Source organism: Scomber japonicus, chromosome 20 (genome assembly GCF_027409825.1).
Source record: "Scomber japonicus isolate fScoJap1 chromosome 20, fScoJap1.pri, whole genome shotgun sequence".
Taxonomy (NCBI): Eukaryota; Metazoa; Chordata; class Actinopteri; order Scombriformes; family Scombridae; genus Scomber; species Scomber japonicus.
In genome coordinates this window covers 26,480,450-26,502,877 of record NC_070597.1, presented here as the reverse complement: position 1 = coordinate 26,502,877, position 22,428 = coordinate 26,480,450, and the positions used below count along the sequence as shown (strand labels likewise).

Sequence of the window (22,428 nt, the reverse complement as noted above, 5' to 3'; positions counted from 1 at the left end):
CGTCACAGCACTAAATATAATGGGAAAACCTGCTAGCTTGAATGACTGATACCACAAACTGTAGTATCTGTTTTAAATTATACAGGCGTTTGTTGAAGCCTCGATAGCAGATGAAGTCTTAACATGTTCTCTGCTCATTAGAATGTAATAAGTGGGGTTGTCTCATATGTATGCACAGGTTGGACTACATCACACACAAACCAACCAGATAATGTAATCTAGTACAACACATGCAGACACAGTGTTGGATTGGATCGCATTAGATTGCACACAGGAGCTGATGAGGGTTTTATTTTGGAGTGAACATTGCATGAAGTACAGGGTTTATACATGATGTCACTGGAAGCAGAAATGACCATAATCACCCCCACACCCCCACCCCTGAATGGCAAACACATATTAATCAGCATCTAGCATTATTCTCTGACATGGATAAACCACCGAGTACAGTAAGAAGAGAAGCTGCCTTTGATCACATTCTTCACCTCAGAGTATGACTCCACAAAGCCACGAGGGTCCATGTGAAGTACGTTTCATCATCTGCCCATGTATGCCAAAGTGAGGGTCCATGCTGATGTCACATGCTCAAAACTTCTGATGGATCCTCTATGTGTCATCTGCACCTGAAAGAACACATTCAACTACACAGACACCCAATGAAGCCACATCTGCCCCACATCTGTATCTGTTCTACACTATATTACAGATAGACTATTACTATGTATACTATACTATACATCTATACATTTTGCATGGTCCTTCAATTTTGGATGTGAGCAGAGGATGAGATTGATGTCACACCAACACAGAAAGTGTTATTGGCAGCTGTCTGTCATGTGACCCACACATGTCATACAGTCCATGGTGAATATCATTGATTGGCTCTATTTGTTGACCAGCCTGCCACCTCAACTCGCCTAATTTGCATATTGAGACCCAATCACAATGCAGGCAGAATCAAGAAAATGCCATTTAATACTGGGAATTAAAAAAAAGAGCAATGATCAGATGTCATGAATCAGTGAGTGTTTCCACTACAGATCATATATCAGTACCAGGTGGAATAATGGAGCAGGTTTGTCCACTCAGTGGTGGTGAGGGTGGTCAGGTGATATTATGTTAGGTGACATCAGTGCATGCCCTCCTCCCTCCTCCCTCTGTAAATTGTGTCAGTTGTAGAGTTAAGGACATTTATACATGTGAAGGTAACACGACCCACCCAAACTACTTGATTCACGCTTATGAGAAACCAAATTCCAAATGGGTAATTGTTATGTTATTAGTAATGATATATACATACATATATATATTTAACAGTTGAGTGACTTGCATTCTAAATTCTCTTATTTTTTTGTTCCTCAGGGTGAAATGAAGCTTTAGAATCTCATTATTCACATATATCCACAAAGCACAGCAATAATGAATTGGTTCTTTTACAGCCTGGCTGGCAGGTTGATGCAAACTCCTGATGACAAACATTTTATAATGAGACTGTTTCTATTCTGTTGATATTTTGGGTCTGTGCTCTACTTTCAGCAGGCATTTTTGCACTGAAAATGATTGAAGTTTGTTTTGTTTTTTTTCCTTTTAGATTTATGTTATGCCTTTTTTTTAAATAGTTGCTTGTAAATGCCACTGTATATACTGCATATTTTGTAAAGAAAATATTATAGCAGTTTGTCTGCTACAAACAGAATTGGAGGTTGACACTGTGATATGCACCTCCATCAACACCTAAAGTAAATATGTAATTAATAAGATGGAATTTCTGTTTGTTGCTTACTTGGTGAACACAGTGTGAGGAGCTCAGTGATTTCTGTTGGTACCTGCTCTCCACTCGTTTGCATGGTTAAGATATTAAAATGAAATGTTGCAATGTACAACATTCCAATATGAACTATTTAAATACTGATCCTCACAGTTTCAGCTCTTATGTTCATAAACTGTCATGCCTTCACTTCACCATCAATTCTTAAATAAAACCCAGTGATGAAATATTAGCCGATGTTTGAAATATCAGCCAGAATAGTAAAGAAATAAAGGCTGATGAAAAACATTAAGAGTGGTAGAATAATCTGTAGCCATAGCCAAGTCCATACAACAACAGTGTCAAGTCATATTCAACTGAACACAAATGCTGTCATATTAAAGTCTAATTTGTTGGCCGCCTGTTTTTTTATAAGCCACTGTCTCTGATACTTACACTCAACTTCCTGCAGGTGTTTCACATTAAAAGCTGATGAGAAACAGGAGGGATTCTGCCGTTTGAATTGCTGGAATGATTTAAATGTGATACATCCACAGAGGAAATGTTGCATTACATTAACAGTAACTGATTGGTGATCACAGCTCAGTGGCTGATGAATTAAAATATACTTACATGATTAATAAGAATGGTCTTTCTCTAACAGAGCCAGGGTCAAATAAAAAGCTGGTTCTCTCTGTAGTAACTAGTAACTGAGAATGAGCATTGTATTCACTATAAAATGTGTCACATCTCATGTAGGACAGCAAAGAAAAGACTGTGATCTTCAGCTAGATTCATCAGTCTGTGGCCTTTTAATTTGGCAGTATTTTCTCTTTAGAGTGCCACATCACCATAACCTCTGAAACAGTTTCCTGCTATAAGGGCACAAATCAACAAAATCAAGGTTTTACATATATACTGCTTGTAAACCAATGATTGGATTTGAATAATAAAACAAGCAAGTTGTTCTCCCTTGCCTTCCACAGATGTGGAGAGTGGGTACATTTTGATATCCAAATGATTCCTTGCTTTAACCTTTGTCACTGTTCTCAGTGAAACACCCTGACTGAGATGTTTTCCTAAATCTGTTGTTTTTATTTTGTGTGCTGTAATAAAAGTTCATTCAACAGTAACGTCTGCTTGTTATTGAGCTCATATAACAGTATTTATGTATTTAGTTTATTAACATAGTATAACTTGAGCTTGTTACAAACCAGCTGCAGTAACTGATGTTCTGTATATAGACATTATAGTTATTGCTAGTTTCCATCTCCTGTCCCTAGTTAGGCTTTTAAAAGACACATATCAATATTACATACCAAAGCAATAATGATAGTAGCAGTATTGCTATGTCTTACTGCACAGCAGCATAGCATGATGATTTCTCTGACACTGTTTGTTAGATCAACATGTGTCAGCAGCTACTCTCCACACTGCCATGATATTTGATATGATTATACATATTTGGCATCAGTATTCATGAATCCCACAGGATGATTCCTTAATGATTTAGTGACTCCATGAAATTCCATCTATCTTAAATCAAGCTGGTCCATAACATCATATCTGAAAAACTAACTTACAGATGTGCTGTAGATATTAAAGAATAATTCAGCCTCATCACAACTTTGGTCTTATTTGTGTTATTTTGGTTAGAAACAGAAAGCATGTTCCTATTGAAAGGCCTAGTTTGAGTTTGTAGGCCTTTTTTTAAAGAAATGATTGTTATAGCTTTATAATCAGGCTGACTTACTGTACCAGTTTATTTCATGTCATTCATTCAGCCAGACATGGTGTTAATGATGGATGATGTGTGTTTGTTAGAGGGGTAACAAATGTCCTCCTGATATCCGTTCAGGTTGAAACATTCTGCAGCAGTAGCGGTTATGACAAGCAATGCAATATGTTGATGTTTCAGTAAACTAACCTACAACATGTACAGCTACAGCCAACACCATCAGACAGCCTGTAAACTGTTTAGAGAGATCATCTAAAGCACTTTATTTGGATGTTAAACACAGACAGAGTGCACTTTAGAAGGAAGTAATATAGCTTATTGCACAACTTTAACTTTTATCCACTGACATTTCTTGTGTCTGGTGTCACACAGCTGTCTTTTCTGATGTTTGGTAATACATTACATCCCACTTTTGTCTTCAGCACTTTAAATGTCAGCTTTAAAAACAATGTGTCAACTATTCTTGACTTTAACTCTCATCTCCATCTTGTTAAAAGTTGTGGAAATCATGACTATATATTATTTAATAAATGCTTTGGGTTGGTTTGGTTTATTTTGCACAGTTTAAAATTTCATACAGAAAATGGAAGTGCAGAGTGGAGGCAGAGGCAGAAACTCCAAATGGGCTCATTTACAGCCTCCACCTAAACAAATGTTAAAATGACACAATATTACAGAAAATATTATAACAACATACAACAAACCAAATAATTACAAATATATAGAGAACAATCTAAACCTAATGGATGAACATTGATAACAAATCCATTGCCATGACAACTGACAGCTGAAGGCTCCTGAAAAAGTTTGTCAGTGCACATGAGTGTTTGGATTGTTTTGTTCAAAAGGGTTCATGTTGTTAGAATCCTTTAATGGAAAGATTGTTAAAGGAATAGTTCAGTATTTTGAGAGACTGTGATATAACATGCAGAACTGTGCAAAGGGGGAGGATGCTTTCAAAAATATATCTTATAAATAGTTTTTATTTATCAGATAACTTGATAGAAAGTTGACTAAACAGAAGAAACTTAAATGAAATCAGTATTAAGCGTGAGCAGTTTTGATGAAGATAGTTCTTTATGTCTCTGGCTGGATGCAGAACACATTTGGGACCTCCGTGATGATGTTGCATTCTGGATATAAATCTAAACAAAGCACAGTACTTTGCAGAGTACCATATAAAATTATTATATTCATTTATAGAGCAAAACAAATCAAAAATAACAAAAATCAAATAGAGAACTCATAAACAAATTCCAAGAAATAGTTCCAGCATGTAACTCTGTTTAAAGATTAAACAAAGGCTTTAAATATACTGTTAAGCTGTTTCCACCTGCTTCCAGTCTATATGTCAAATACAGATATCTCATCTTCTCATCTCATTCATTGAAAGAAAGAAGCAAATACTCATATATCCCAAAATGTTGAACTAGTCCTTTAATATGTGTGTGGTCATCTGTACTTATATACAGGAGATGTAAAAATGTAATGAGCAATAATTCTGGATATTTTATAAACAAATATTATATATGTAATGCTGCTAAATGTCTTCAAATGCACGCAGCACTGAAAAGCAATATTAGATATGAAGCAGATGAATGAATAAGTTCTTTTTTATAAGTATATCATTTTGGTCCAGTCACAATATACATACAGAGACTTTTGCCCCCCCCCCCCCCCCCCTTCTCTCCCTCCCTCTCTCTCTCACACACACACATACAAAGACAAAACGGTCACTTGTTCTGTGAAGGTTTTTCTGTCATCTTGTGTGTGTGTGTGTGTGTGTGTGTGTGTGTGTGTGTGTGTGTGTGAGCCTCGCTGTATCCCACCGCACACACGCTAACTGGGAAACAGCAAGTGAACTTTGGCCCGGGTCAGCGTTTGAATGCGAGGATCCCTGTCGCCGCAGATGTAATGAGGCGAGAGACATTTGAAGAGCTCTATTATCAGTGGACAGCAGCCACCCTGCCAACACACACACACACACACACACACACACACACACACACACACAGAAATGTGTTTGTTTTCCTTAGAGGTTACTGTGAACTCTCCACTTCTCAACTGGCATTCTATTTAACATTGTGACCTGTCAGCTACATACAGTTCATCCGTTATGCAAGTTTGCATTCGATTCATATATCACATGAATCTAAAAATTGTCAGTGAAGCATTTTTGGTCCATCTCTTAGGCCTAAAAATGATCAACTGAGATTACATGGAAGGTGAGATGCTCATTCATAGCATTAGGTTTATTAAAACAAGCTGTTCTGACAAAAATGTAATGACTTATGTGATTCTGAGCTCTGTTATAGCTAGCTGCATACTTATTTATATGAAATGATGATGTGGCTGTAATATTTAAGAGATATGTACAATTTGTTAGAGTGCATTTTGTAACAATTGGTGTTTTTGTAATAGATGTCTACAGAACTCATAAGTTAAAGGACAGGTTCACAATCTTGCTGTAATCATTCCTCCTGTTCATACTGATCATTAGAAGATCCCTTCATAATGAACTTACAATGGAAGTGATGGAGGACTAAATCCACAGTCCTCCTTCTGTGTAAAAATGTATTAAAAAGTTGATCTGAAGCTAATATGAAGCTTCAGGATCCAAATGAGTCAAATCTTCATCTTCTATGTTTCAGTTTTACAGTGTTTTTAGTAGCAAAGTCTTTTTGTTACTATATCTATAAGCTTCACATCTACTTTGAAATGACTGTGTGATCTTTTAATATTCAGTATGAACAGGAGGAATGATTACAGAGAGGAAACCCTCTTTACTGTTCATATGGACACCTGACTGCTGCTTTAAGACACACTTAAAAATGGTGAATGGGTCCTTTAACAAGAGGTGCAGCTGAATTGGCAGACCCAACGTGGAGGTCAGGACCCCCACTACAGGTCACACAATCAATGTGAAGGGTTGTGAGATGATTCACAGAAGCTGATAGTAGGAAACAATGTTATGCTTGTTTTTACAGACCCTTCTTTTTTATTTTTACTTTCTTTTTTCTTGTAAATAACTAGATAATTTATCCTCCACATAAAACAGGAGAAACATATTTACTTACTGAGAATATGTTTACAAGAATACTATTAACAGATTGAAGCTCATTGCTCATTTTATTTTTCATAACCTATATGTTACTTGCCCATATACAGTTCATACAGCCTACACATAATTATAGTATAATATTATAGTCATTATAACACCTGTTGTGATACCTGTGAAGGGTTCGGAGACACTTAATGAAAACAAGCTGACATCTTATTCATTATTTTTAAAAAGCAACATCAGCCTCATATAACAGTGTAACCCTCCACTGCACATCTGCAGCTGGACGTCTGGAGGAAACCAGCAGATTGTTCCTTCCTGTGTCAATGCAGTGAGAGGAGGAGGAGACCGTTTCCTTCCTGAGTGTCCACACCAGTGACAAGTATTTAAGTGCAGGGATCAAACACTTTCACAAGGCAGTAAAGTGCTTTTACATTCACTTCAACTATACAGCAGACAGACACACACCTTCTGACTCAGACATATACATTTCTGTTTAGATGTGGATGATTCGAACATTTTGGCCTCACAGTTACTCATTAAGATTAACAGGCTCACAGATGAAGCTGCCTTTCCACATGCCTGAGATAATTCACTATTTTGTCCACTATATTTGTTTTTTGTCTCTGGTATCCAGTTATATTCTGACAGTGTGGGAAGTGCTTTTTAAACAATCAGGGAAATCAAACTCATTTTAGTTCAGCGGCCACATACAGCCCAATTTGATCTTATTGGGGCCGGACCAGTAAAACCATTGCATAATAACCCATAAATAATATATCATTTATATAATACATATTATAACTTTACTATAATAAACCATTTAGGGGTACCATGGTAAGAAATAGGATAAAATGTGTCAAAATCTACTGAAAAGTCAGTTATTTCAAGTTGGATCCATGTGCAGACCAGAAGCCTCAACTGTGAAAATAGCTTTTTTTCTGGATGCAGTGAGGATGCTACACTGTGGAAAGTCAGTAACAAAACACAAGCAGGCTTTAGAGTAAAGATGATAAAGGAAAGTTACACTGCTGGACAATTCTGAATGGTCTTGACTCACTATGTTCATGTTCTGAAAGTGTGAGAGAACACCACAGATTGTTCCAAGTGTTACTGGGCTGAAATTGATACATGTTAACTTCACACAATAAAAAACGAAAAGGTATCTCCCACATTTTTTTGAAAAGAAGGAATGTATGTGTTATGAGAAACATGGAAGTGTACACTTATCATTTTAGCAGGGATGTAGCTATCACTGAGGACTCAGTTCATACATATAGGAGTTAACACTGTACAGTTACACACACACAAAAGATAAAGCCCTTAGAAAATCAACTTGAATAATGTCAAAATGAATAAATAATATATGTGAAAAAAATAACTATCCCAGTTTTTTGGTTTGTTAATAACATGATGTCACCTGATTTACTGGGCTTCTGCAGACTTGCTTTACTTTAAGTGTCATCTGTGACATTTGATAGTTATGACAAGAACAAGACAGAACAGAAAGCATCATTTTTATTGTTTATTGTATTGTTTATTGTATCCTTTGGATCCCCATTAGTCTTCATAGAGATGAAGACTATTCTTCCTGGGGTCCACATTAAATCAAACAATTATTACAACAATTACATAACTACAGCATTTATACAAATACAACTGTATATTGTATTGTATTGTAAATTTCCATAGAAAGCAGTGTACCTGTAAGAGTGTAGCATGTCACTGGACTGATTGTATATCAACCAAACTACAAATCCCAGTCCAGAAAAACAGTAACTAGCATGATACAAGATACCATTAAAGGTTCCACATGTAGGAATCAGAAATTCCCTCTCACTAGTGACACTGGTGGCCGTTAAGTGAACTGCAATAAGCATTATTTTTACCATTCGTGTTTACTATGCTGTAGTTTTGTTATGAAATGTGTGCTTATTACCACCTTTGGACTACCAACAGAAAAAGTTATGTTCTGTTTCTAGTAACATTGTTTTTTGTTTAGGTAGATGTCCGCCATTTGCAGGGGTTAGCGGGATAGAGTAAGGCGCTCAGGAGCATGCAAAAACCGTCATGAGTCCTTCACATAGAAATCAGTCTACAGGGTATTAAAGACAATCAAGAAAGTAGGAGAAGGTCTCATGTTTTCATTCACTAATTAAAAATAAAAATTATTAATACATGTACATTCCTTCATAATTCTTACATATAGGACCTTTAAAACTACATTGGTTCTTTTTTTGTCCACCAGGTGGTAGCAGAACTACACATAAACACAACATTGACATATTATCACCTTATAAAGTTCAATTCAGTTCAATGTCTTTATTGTCATTACACAGAGGCATAACTAAACGTTGTGATCTCTGTAGATAATACACATGAAAACAGCAACAGACAATAAACATAAACCAGCAAAGAGTGAGACATGTGAAATATCACATGTCTCAACTTGATTTACACATCAGACACAGAGCAACATTATCATTTGTTTAGAGTTATGTTTCTGAAAAAGATTAATGTAAGCTCAATATTTACTCTGTTTTTTCTTTCTATCAACTTTGGAGTGGAATATGTTGCTTTTTAGCTGCTAAATGCTCCACGAGTGTTAACTGTCTGTTTACTGTTTGGTGATGATGCTCTGTTGGTTCATCACTAGGATTAAAACCTCTCACATTACACATAGTCAACTGATGATTTGTTAATATAAAAATATTGACTAGCTTTAAATTCATTTCCATTCATTTTTTTAAAATCCAGATATGAGTGTGCCTGGCTGGATAAGAGGAACATTCTCTGGTTCCAGTGAACTTTTGTTGCATCCCTCTCCCTTACTTTGATATCTCTGCTATCACAGTCTAATAAAAGCATAAAATGTCTGGGTTTTTTGTTTGTTTGTTTTTTATGATGGAGATCATGAGGAGGATCATGAAATATTGTTGAGTCACTGACTTCTTCTGAATGTGATTTAAGTCCGACCACGTTGGAAGTGTTTATAGCTATCTAAGGGGTCTTATCTCATCTTGGCCGAATTTTATTTGTTTGTTTGTTTTACATTTTTGTTGCATGGTCTGTACAGTGCACACTTTTAACTCTGGGACTGGGTGTGGTTGAATATTAAGGGGGTCAAATTCAGTTTAGGGCCCCTGAAAAACGTTGGACTGGCCCTGTCTTGCCTGTCTCACAGTTAGCAGCTGATTTATGACCCCAACTCACTCCTGTCCATTTTTAATCCAAACCAAACTGACTGTATAACAAACTGCAACAACAGCTTAGAGACAATGACAGTGAGCACATGTTCTCACTGTTTCCTTTCTCATCAGCTCTTAATGCTTTAATACTGAAATTATTCAACAATGACTTGATATTTATTTTAAAAAAGATGTATCAGCACTCTCTCTCTCTCTCTCTCTCTCTCTCTCTCTCTGTGTGTGTGTGTGTGTGTGTGTGTGTGACGGACAGTGAACTTGGTTACGCGCGAGAGTTCACTGAAATGTCAGGGTCACAAGCAGGTCAGCCGGAGCGCGAGCTGGGGGAGGCCAGATACAAACACGCGCACACGCGCCGCGGTTGTTTGGTGCTTGTGCTGACTGCGCGCTGAGTGCGCGCGCGTGTACGCGTGATTGTACTTTTACACGTTTATTGACAGTGTTTTTCCTGTGGTGACGTATCAGCAGAGATAAGAGCAAACACACAAACAGAGGATCAGCCCTGAGCTGCAGGACTGCTCTGCTTCATCAGCACAGAGACAAAAACACTACTATTATGTTTGAGTAGAGTTTTGACGTTTAGGACTGACTCTACAACATTTACTCTTACACAATATTGTAGATGTCCATAATGTAGAACTTGAATAAATATTGATTTTTTTTTTTTAATGCTGCAAAGTTTGTTTGGTGGCTTATCAAAAATCTCTCAGGTGGGATTCTGCTGGAGAAGTTTGGACTCTAGTAGCTATATATAATAAACTTCATATTCAATTTTAATACTAAACTAAATATTTAAATCCTGTATGCATGCATGTGTATGTAAGCATAGCCTATTTACTGCAAATGTATTTAAATCAACATTAAAGGCTGTTTTATCATTCTGACATATTTGAAAATGATTTGAATCCACTGGTTTGAAAATGACTTCAAATAGTCTACATTTACACTGCAGGCTGCTTGTTTCATTTTATTTCTTTATTTATTTTCACATTCACATGGTGTTTTCACAAGGCATAAATCCAGAGTCCTACAGGACAGACTCAGGCCTGACGTAGTCTGCATGGTGCAAAATGAAGAAAAACAAAAGATGTCACATCTGGACAATCTGTCATAGAAGCTCTAACACTGCTGCTCTCCTCGGTGGAGGGGTCTCCCTGTCTCTCCACTGCCTGCTTCAGACCACACTCAAACAATGTTGATACACTGTGAAACATTTTTTTTCTGTTTTGCTCTTCCATTCACTTAGCTAATGTTTTCCCACAGCTACTTTTTTATTTCTTTAAATCAAATTCTTGATTTGAAGAATCAGGTTTTTTTTCTGTTCACATGTAGACCAATACAAAATCTGTGATACAGGTGGAAAAAGAGAAAATAGGCCTTAAGACTACAATAATGACTACAGAATAGCTGAGAATAAACAGTGACTACACATATTGGTGGGTGTTGCCATAGGAAATGTCACAGGGAAGAGGGCAGCGTGGACATGATCACTAAATGAACTGATACATTATCCATTTTTGTCCTGAAGGTGGTGCTAGAGGAAAGTTCACAATGAAAACAGTTCATCCTCAGAAGAGCCTGAATGTACGCATGAAATATCAATCTTCCATTTCCATTCTGATGTTTCTGTATTTTTGACCAGACAGTGAAACAAGACACACATATTTGGAGCACAGTGTACTTATGGACTAGGATAAACACATAACTGTGAAACGTTCACCTGTAATGTAATTGAACGTTCATGGTCACATCTGTCCATACAGTACAACTCAGGTGACAGCAGTGGAGGCAGTGAGATGAAGCGTGCACATGTCTTATCAACAGGTTTACAGTGAGTTGACAGAGTGGCATGGTGAGGTGTGGCCCCCATAAACAACCAGGAATCATTCTCTACACTTGAACTTCCCTTCACCCCCCCCCTCTCCCTCCTCCTCCTCCTCCTCCCTACTTTATCACACCTGAACAGCAGAATCCTGTTTCACACATTCACATTGTGATGAGAAAAACTCACCAGCTACAGCATGTCCAGCTGGAAACCCACTCACCCTGACATGCATCACCGGCTACTGCCTGTCACAGAGAACAACTATTTGTACATGAACATTGTGGCTCAGTCTTCAGTGGTCTATATTTAAATTTTCAAGTTATGTACACAAGATGCCCAACAAGACACCAAAAGTACAGTCGCAGTGGTCAAACATTTCATTTCATTATGATTACAGATAATTATACAACTCAGTCTTGAACAAAACATAATGCCTACTCTCCCAAGCTTTGAGAAAAGCCAACCTGAAACACAACTCATTTTTCATAATAATCCAGCCCAAAAAAATCAGCATAAATGGAGGACACCCTTTACGTCCTCATAGACAGGACAGTAAAACCAAAAAATGAACCTCATTCTCAATTTCACCTAAATCACACAATAAGTCCTCCTCTGGATTGGCATTAAACTACAGAGCTAATGCTAGGCTAATGTTCCTGGACATAACTTCAAACTTTCAGTGGGAATATAAACCACTAAAGCACCATATCAAAGTCAATCCAGATCAAATATGCAATTGTATTTTTTTTTTAATTTAAGCTATACATTGCAGAGATAATAGAAGAAACAAGGGGTTAGTAGGGGGCCCAGTTGGTCTTTCTTGCCCTTGGGCCCCCTAGCAGGTTAATCCTGCCATGCTGTTTCTGAGATTTCCCTGAGAAATACTGACATATGTTTATTTATTGGTGGATTTAAATATACTGACTCCAAAATGATTAAAATCATCAGTATAAACATCTGATGCCCAGCTTGTATCAGCAGAAGTTGAGGAAAAGTTAGAATTTTACATCCACGTCAGGATGGGAATCAGATTGGGGGGGGGGGGGGGGTGAACCTCAGGGCGATCTCTTTTAAAAACGCACACAGTCAGCCAGAACAGACAGATCCATCCATGTAATGTGTCGTTGTAAAAGCAGCAGCCAAGCTGTCTCACTCTGACTGACCGATTGGCCCTGCAGCGCACGCGCGTACACACACGCGCACGCACACACACGGGTCCTGACGTTATGGCAGGTCGTAAAAACAGAGTCCAAATGCAGAGTGAGGATGTGGTGACTGTGCTGATGAGCGCCTTCTCTGCTCGGTGTTTACTTTTCATGCGGTGTAGCCCGGGGATAACCTTGCTTGCGTGTGCGCGCGTGCAGGAGTGCGTGTGAGCGTCCCTCCGCCTGTCTCTACTGACCCACGTTTGAACCCGCTGAGAGAGATATCATTTTTATAACACGGTCAGAGGGAAAGAGAGACAGAGACAGAGAGGCAGCAGGTTAAAGTCTTCTAGATTAGGAAGAAGTTCAATCTGAAAGCAAGCGAGTCAAGCGGAGGGCAGCGAGGTGTTCATCATCATCATCATCATCATCATTTCATCTCTCACAGTCATCTGCTGCCTCATGACGGCAGGAGCCAAAGATAAGGAACACAAGTGAAGAATTCAATGTGTTCAACGGGAGGGAATGATTCAAATGTGTTTGTGTGCAGGTGCAGCTTATAAAAAGTTACATCAAATCAAAAAAGGCTTAACTTTGAATGACACAGTGAGACACACACAGTGAGACACACACAGGGAGACACACACAGTGAGACACACACAGGGAGACACACACAGGGAGAGGGATTAAGACATTCTTCAACCTGGAGCCTCTTTTCCATTTTGTGAAGCAGCTGAAAATGTCCTGCTTAAAAGCTTTTTGCTCTTGAATGCAGGCCGCCCTGCAGGCATGATTACTGATCCTACAAGCGGGGCTTAAGCCAAGGTAATGAGTGTGTAAACTAGCTGTCTTATTTCCAACAAAAGCGTCTTGGGACGCGCTTCCATTGTCTCAAAGGGAATCATCACCTTTTCTCAATGAAATCCGCCGCGGATTGTCTGCGTGCAACAGGAGGTAAGGATTAAAGATGCGGCCCTTGGAACAAATGGTGAGGAAAGCCAGCCAGTACAGGCCGGAGGCGGGGCCGAGCGACACCCACAATTAAAGATGAACTTTGTGTGAACTAATTTATCTGAGGGAGGAGAAGGTAACAGGCTGTCCGCGGTCCTGGCAGCCTATAAAAGCGCTGCATGAGCAGGCTGGAGCTTCAGTAGCTGACAGAGCTTCACCTGAACTGAGCCACCGCACTGACAAGACGCTGAACATGGCTCTGAACACACTGCTGGCTACCTTCCTGTGCACCATCGTGCTTCCCGTCCTGCTGTTTCTGGTTGCGGTGAAGCTGTGGGAGGTTTACATGATCCGAGGCAGAGACCCGAGCTGCTCCAGACCGCTGCCCCCGGGATCCATGGGTTTACCTTTCATTGGAGAGACGCTGCAGCTCATCCTGCAGGTAAACACATGACTCCAAACTTTCACACAAACACTTCAACATGCGTAATGTGCGCGCGTGGATGAGGATGCTCCAGACACTAAGAGGAATATAACTTTATGGATTTAATTTGTGTAAACAACTCTTATCTGACATCCATATTTAATCCTAATCTTATTCTTGGAGACAACTTTATTTCGGTTTTAAGTTATCAGTTATTATAAATCTTTAACATAATTATAAAAGTATTGATTAGTTAACTTTTTGACTCATTCTGACTTTATGTTCAGTTTCGCATGTATTATTGTACTTGTCATGTGATGAATCTACAGTTGAGTAGGAGTGTTTATTTGTGTGTATTTATCATTGTGTGATGTGTGATCGTTCTTGCAGAGGAGGAAGTTTCTGCGGATGAAGCGGCAGAAGTACGGCTTCATCTACCGCACACATCTCTTTGGGAACCCCACGGTGCGCGTGACCGGAGCGGATAATGTAAAGCAGATTCTGCTGGGAGAACACAAGCTCGTGTCCGTGCAGTGGCCCGCGTCTGTGCGTACCATCCTGGGCTCGGACACGCTGTCAAACGTGCACGGAGCACAACACAAGACCAAGAAGAAGGTAGGTTAGGATTTCATTTGAAGAAACATCAGTGTCATATAGAATCTACCTGGAAGCATCTCTGCTACGTCCTAAACTACCATGAACATTTCATATGCACTTTGAACACATTCATTCCATACTTCATATTATTGTCTATCTCTTGTTTAAAATTGATCAGACAAACACATGACATAGAATAGAATAGAACTTTATTGTCCACCATGGTAGAAGTTTGTTTTTCATTCACCAATAACAGACAGTAGACAGCAGACAGAAAATACATTAAAATATTATATACATATCAGTTCCTGTGTGTATTGATCACTTGGAAATGTTTAAATTATGAATTGCACTCGGGATAAAATACTTCTTATTTCTTAGGAAGCATTATTCCCTTTAGACTGTTCAAATAATCAACTAATAAATTATTGAATGTAAGTATAAGCTTTCCCTGGAGGAACTGTGGAAAAAATCATCAGGTTATCACGGCATGTCTGCTAAAAATTAAATAAAACATTACCTTCAAAAGTGTATTTTCCAAAGATTAGTGAAAGTGAATATTTTGTCTGGATGTCTGCAAATAAAAAGAACATGGCAGTCATCATCAAATGTAGTGGATAGAGTCAGGTTGGGATGATTTGATAAAGAATGATGACTTCCATTAATCTAACCTTCCATCCACCTCTTCTGCACTTCTCCAGGCCATCATGCGTGCCTTCTCCAGGGAAGCTCTGGAGCTCTACATCCCTGTCATCCAGGAGGAGGTGCGGGCTGCTGTGAAGGAGTGGCTGGAGAGAGACTCCTGTGTGCTGATCTACCCAGAGATGAAGAGGCTGATGTTCCGTATTTCCATGAGGATCCTGCTGGGCTTCGAGCCAGATCAGATTAAGACAGATGAGCACCAGCTGGTGGAAGCTTTTGAGGAAATGATCAAGAATCTGTTCTCTTTGCCTATCGATGTGCCTTTCAGCGGACTATACCGGGTAAGAGAGAAACTAAAGATGCTCACATAGCTATATATATTTATATATATATAATATTTACCTTATCTGGATACACAATTGATCATGCTAATTCATCTTCTCATGGTGTCTCTCCTCCATTCCTCCTGCCATCCTTAATGTTCTTCAGGGCTTGAAGGCGAGGAACTTCATCCACTCCAAGATAGAGGAGAACATCAAGAAGAAGGTTCAGGAGTCAGACAAGGAGTCCAAACACAGAGACGCTCTGCAGCAGCTCATAGACAGCAGCAAGAAGAACGGGGAACCATTCAGCATGCAGGTAATGATGACATGAACCGTATATCATTTAAACATCATGCATATTCTGTTTTTAAAAAGCTGCTGTTTATTTTTAGAGCCCAAACTAACTTACTGACTTTCTGTTTCCAGGCCATTAAGGAGTCTGCTACAGAGCTGTTGTTTGGGGGTCATGAGACCACAGCCAGCACAGCCACCTCTCTGATCATGTTCCTGGGGCTGAACCCTGAAGTTGTGGGCAGACTGAGGCAGGAACTGATGGAAAAGGTAAGGAGACTATATACTACTGTCTTGATCATCTCCAGACTTTATAAAATTTAAATAATTGAAATAATAAAACATTAAGGTGCATTGCACTGGGTTTTAGCAAGTTGCTATTTTCTGCCTGTAGTCCTGGGGCAGCTAGATGGAACATATAATAAATTAAATCAATAACAGAATTCACAAAGTTGTGCAAAATTGCAATGATAAAATTATCAATTATCAATTATTTTTTTTGTGTTAGCACCATTTCTCTCCTCACACACCTGTTTGTGTCTTTGTGTTCAGGAGGAGCAGGGGATGGACATCCAGAGTCTGAACATCGAGTCCTTGGAGCAGTTGAAATACACGAGCTGCGTCATTAAAGAAACACTAAGGATCAACCCTCCTGTTCCCGGAGGCTTCAGAGTGGCCCTTAAGACATTTGAGCTCAATGTAAGTTAACAAACATACCAATGAAGACTGCTCACTGCCAGTTTGATGTCTAGAGTTTAGAGTTCCCAGAAACAGTTGACTGCCATGTGTCCTAACTATCTGCTTACTGATCCTTTCACCACTTCAGGGTTACCAAATTCCCAAAGGCTGGAACGTCATTTACAGCATCTGTGACACCCATGACGTGGCCGATATGTTCCCCAACAAAGAAGACTTCCAGCCAGAGCGCTTCATGACCAAACCCACGAGCGACTCCTCCAGGTTCCAGTACATCCCATTTGGGGGAGGATCCAGGATGTGTGTGGGCAAGGAATTTGCCAAGGTCCTGCTGAAGATCTTCCTGGTAGAGGTGGTCACAAAGTGTCACTGGACTCTTTTAAATGGGCCGCCCACCATGAAAACAGGACCTACTCTGTACCCTGTGGACAATCTGCCAACCAAGTTTACCAGCTATGTACAAAATTAAAGTGATATATAACGAGGGCTTGTTTCCTAAAAGCAGAGTAGTTTTAAATATGAGGTTTCCCAAAAGTCTCAAATCATCTGTGTTTTACCTCCTGATCTACAGGGAAACTATAATCAAGGTACTTTTGGAGTTTTTGGAAGCACTCAGGCGTTCTTAGGAAACAGATCAAAAACTGCATTTACACATCTGGGCTTCTGGTCTTGTGACAATGTGGCATTTTAGAAATGGCATGAATTGTACATATTGTAGATGATTTGAGAATGTATTTTATATTATGATGTTAATACCTTTGGATTTGTACATATCTCTTTTTTTCTTTATTTGAAGAAGACAAACTAAACGAGAGGCACTATACACAGACATGGAACACTTTAATCAGCTCAGAGGTCTATCTATAGGATCATGTACATATGTAATGTAGAGTCTGTTTATATAACTTTTGTATCTTATCCCAACTTATTTAAGTGATTTATGTTATATTGTATGGGCTTTTTATTTAATAAAACAGTTTTCTGGAGAATCTGGGTTTTGTTATTTAATATAAAATGAAAGGAAAACGTGTATGTTTTGAGGAATAAATGAATTGTTTTTTTTTGCATGAGGGTGAGTTGAAAAGATTGAGATTAATGTTATGTCTGTGTCGCAGTTATTTTAGATTAGCATAAAGACTGGAAGGAAGGGGAACAGCTGTGCCTCTGTCCAAAATTCAATACATTTAACACATCTAAAAGTCACAGATTGACACATTTCTCTTATTCAATGTTTTTTGGTGTTGTTCACCAAGATATAGTCTTATCTTTCTCTATCTCTCTTCAAATCAAAGCAAGTCTGCATATGTCCCAAAATATTAAACTATTTCTTTATAAAATGATTGTACTGGTCTTCTTTGCAGAAAGAATCTTCCATTTAGTTAGAGAACCTTGCAATTCTAAAGGAAGCTAAAGAAAAAGCATGTTGTAATTAAATAGTTTAAGTACTACAGTCATGCTGATCTGGAATCACAACTTCATTATACACAAATGAATGAACTCAGGATATGAATACAAAAGGTTTAAATGAAGCTGTTACTGAGCTAAGTGTTTGGAGGTGAGGAGGAAAAGAGCGGCTCTCTATTAGAAAATACCAGGTATAGATATATAATGATACTTAATGTTTTTACTCTGTACACACAGAGTGTGGGTGGTCCTAACACACACACACACACACACACACACACACACACACACACACACATTCCATTATCCTTACAGAATCAATAAGTTCTAAGGAGAAAAGGAAAATAGAAGCGAAATCTGGAATCCATAGAAGGAAGGGAAAGCAAAGCAGAGGCCTGATGACCCTGGCAGATGAGCAGACTGAGGGTGAAACAGAGTTCACACTGATCAGTTCAGTTTCAGGGCACTGGACCAGAATAGACCTCCAGTGGAACAGTGGAAGTAGGCCAGTAGCATGGTTAGATGTGTACTGCAGAGTCAGAGATAAGATTCTGTCCTCACATTTAGAGTGTTATTTTTGAAGGTGTTTATGTTGCAATGGCCAGTGAGTAGGTAAAACGTCTGGAACTAGGTGTTTTAAAATGATCTGCTGATGATCAGATGATTTGGGCGGTGTACAGGGTTCAGTATGCTTGAAACAAACAAAGTCATATAAACTGTTGGCTGACCATGTCTAAAGACCTGCTTTGAATGGGTTCACTCAAAGGTGGAGTGAAAAGCCTGCTGTCATAGCCTCCTCCTGACTGCATCACACTGCTTCTTTGGTCTTTCTCCAACTACTGTGTACTGTGTGTCTTTGTAGTCTCAAAGTGATGATTTGCACACACTTTCAAACAGAATTCTCTCTAATTCTCAGAATTCATAAGATACTCTGCTAATAATTCTTAGTGTGTGTCTTATATGGAACATCCTTACAATCCTGTGTCCATCCATCTATACCTATCTACATCCTGGCTGGAGCCTATCCCAACTTGCTTTGTACAGTGTAGTGATGAGTGTGTGGAGGTTAAGCTGCCAGTAGTCTATGTTTCATTAGAACTTCTTATTGGATGGTCAAACAGCCCCTGAGACTCCCGCACCTTTTCAACTTTTATTGTGGGAGCTGTGTATGGCCACGTCCAAAACTGTCAATTCATTCATTCCAACATCCATATTCACAGAGTGATTGGTCAGGTATGTGGAGAAAAGAAAGTAAGTGTCCAGATTTTATTAAACTGCCTAGCTTTCCACACTGCTTGATTTAATAAACCCCCTCTTGAAGGGTCTCAGGACAAGTATGGCAGACACAACTTGGTTCTCCACACAATTTTATTGCACATTGCGTTAAACATTGGCAAACTAATTAACTTGTGCTATGGCCATCCTAGTTAACTTGTCATCCCCTCGGATAACTCATAGAACTAGTAATAGTAGTAGTAATAGTAGTAGTAGGTTGTAAACCTGCAACATAAACACAAAACAAGGTATTATTCCCCAAATAACACACTTATCCTTGCACTCTTAATTTTAACTTAGAAATATTACCACTATTGTTCCTTACTTACCGACAAGCGTACCAGTCCTGACAATTAGTGTAATGACAAAAACGAAACTTAAGCACCTGCCCTTAGTAACGTACAGCACACGCCCCCTCCCACACAGAAACTGCGTACTGGAAAGTCCTACAGTAAGAAGGGTTCCAAATTTTTCCTATTTTTTCGATCCATATATGAAATGTTTGATTCAAGATAATACATAACATGAACTAATTCTTTCCAGCATAACCCAAACTTTAATGTGGTAGACTGGATCGGTACATTTTGAGAATACATGCCCACTACATGCAAAAATCAATGTCAATCTCATGTCTGCATGTTAAGTATAGAAAGACGGGAGTGTGTCTATGTTCCCACAGCCCTACGTTACCCCAGTTTAATAATAATAATAATAAATTAAAGATTTTCATCTGTTTTTCAAGTGGGGGTGGAGGGTCTTGGAAGCTACTCATGTCATACTAAAAGGACAGTATAATGATGGCAATCGAAACATTGAATCCTGCTGCAGAGAAGTCAGCTACTGTGTTATGGAAGCTGTTTAGAGCAGTCCATGGACTTGTGCTGGTCCCTGGAATACTTTTAACCGGTCCCTTTCTAAACTGGGGACAACAACACGTTATGTGCATTGCGGAATGGCCATACCTATGCTGTGGGAACATAAGGCTGAGGGAACATAGGCCGTAATTTTGATGTGGAGGAAAGTTCTTAGGAATGAGGGAACATGTGGCTGTGGGAACATAGAAATGACCCCAGAGAGACTGGAAACATGAGTAAACAGCTGACCTAGCTCTGTCTAAAGTTCAAAAATACACCTATACCAATATCTTTAAAACTGTTTAACAGTGTATGTTGCTTGTTTGAGTTGCACATGAACTGAAATGTACATTCACCCCATTTTAGTGCTGATTGTCAGATAGGTTAGTGAGGTTTTGGTTTTGGTCCCTGTACAGGCACTATGGTACCAAACCTCACTGACAAGACTTCAGTAAAACTGCACAGTCACTGCTCCTGGCTGCTGTAACAAGAAATAGTAACTCTGCCTAAAACCAAACAAAACAGTTTTGATACAAATAGTACAGAAATATGTAAATAATAATAATAAGCAACATGTTAATTAGCAAGCTCAAGTTTTGGATGGGTATGTTTTCTGGACAGAGCCAAGCTAACTGTTTACCTTTTGTTCCAGTCTTCATGCTAAGCTAAGCTAGCCACATCCTATTTTGAAGGTTAGAGCTGATTTTTTGCATATAAAACTATAAACACTACATTTTCCTTAATTTTACCATGCGCTGCAGTTTGGAACAATCATGTTGATAGTGAAGTGTTCCTCTGATCAGCTCGGGAAACATTTTTGACTGCATGTATTTATAATACTTTTCATTTAGCTAAATGAGAGCCAGTGTTCCTCCAGGATAATGGCAGCCTCGCTGGCAGATGTGTTTTGGCCTCTTTCACAAGTTGTTTCTCTTTCTGGTGCCGTTCTGATTTACACCCAGCCTCCCTCCATTCCATGTCAACTTCTTAGCATTGTACTTTTGTCCCTGCTCCTTGTTTATTACTGTGCTTCTTGCAATTATTGGATCCACAAATGCTGAACTGTTGTACTTATTGTAAGTCACTCTGGATAAGAGTTTCAGCTTAATGCCCAAATTGTAATAGTAAATTGTAGCTGACACGTTTATGTCCGGCCATCCTATCCCTGCTGGTCCAGCCCATGAACGATGTGAATGAACTTTTCTGAACTTTGCCTCCTCTCCTCATTCTAAAGAGCGTCTGCTTCCCTCCATTGTTCACCATCACCCAGTGAGGACAAAACTTTGCACGGCCAAGGCCATTTTTGTCAAAATTTGTGACCATTGTAGTGAATTTACAACATAGTGTTGAAAGAGGTTTGAAAGTAGCTTGCTTTCAATAAGATCCTCAGCTCTGAACATGCTCCAGTGTAAATCATTGTAATAGCTAGTGAAGTAGTGTTATTGAAGGCAGTACTTTTATACGCCAAACACTTTGTTGCCATGAACAGTACATGGGAGAGGTGAGAGGTGGAGACTGGAGGAAGCTGAGACAAACACAGAAATGAAAGGAGATAGAAAACAAGGAAAAAATCAGTTGTGTTTTCCAATGTTCTGTTGTGATTTTAGATCTCCCTGTTACACTGAAGAATATACAAGTGTGTTGAGTGTAGATCTGCCCTATGGACCATGTAAGGGTTAAGTTTTCTGATAACTCAGGATATCATTTGACACAATTATTGTGTCTTCACCTCTGGCTCTATGATTTCACTACAGATTCTACTATACATGTCCAGCATTTAGGAAAATATGCTTGAGTACTAATTCACCCAAAGTAAAATAATAAATTCAGAACGGTACAAATGTAAAGCCTGTCTGCTAGCTTTATGCCAGCAGACTATACTCATTGTACACTAAGATAAGTATATATATATATATATATATATATATATATATATTTATATATATATATATATATATATATATTAGGTGAATGTAAATTAAAATGTTGATCAACAGGAGACACTACTCCAAACTATAAATGAAAACCTATGCTATGGTATACTATAAATTAGATTTAAAGATGGTTATCATATGACCAGCTTTTAAATGATTTACACAGAAAAAAGCTTTACCTGACATTCATTATTTTGATGCGGTCTGATCAAAGCCTCAAAATCTGTTTACAGTCTGTTAACATCAAACAAAATGTCAGTAGAAGAATGAAATAATTTCATCAAATGAAAGTCAGTTGTCTTAATGCTATCATAT

General features: G+C 38.7%; 1 protein-coding gene across 1 annotated transcript; it reads left to right on the top strand.

Annotated features, from left to right (window-relative positions):
- Window positions 1–13,926: 13,926 nt before the first annotated feature.
- On the top strand, window positions 13,927–17,115 carry LOC128381021 (cytochrome P450 26A1). The gene is made up of 7 exons (XM_053340957.1): window positions 13,927–14,115; window positions 14,488–14,712; window positions 15,396–15,677; window positions 15,826–15,975; window positions 16,086–16,220; window positions 16,512–16,649; window positions 16,777–17,115. Exons 1-7 carry the CDS (start codon window positions 13,927–13,929, stop codon window positions 17,113–17,115), a joined length of 1,458 nt encoding a protein of 485 aa, XP_053196932.1.
- The last annotated feature ends 5,313 nt before the right edge of the window (window positions 17,116–22,428 follow it).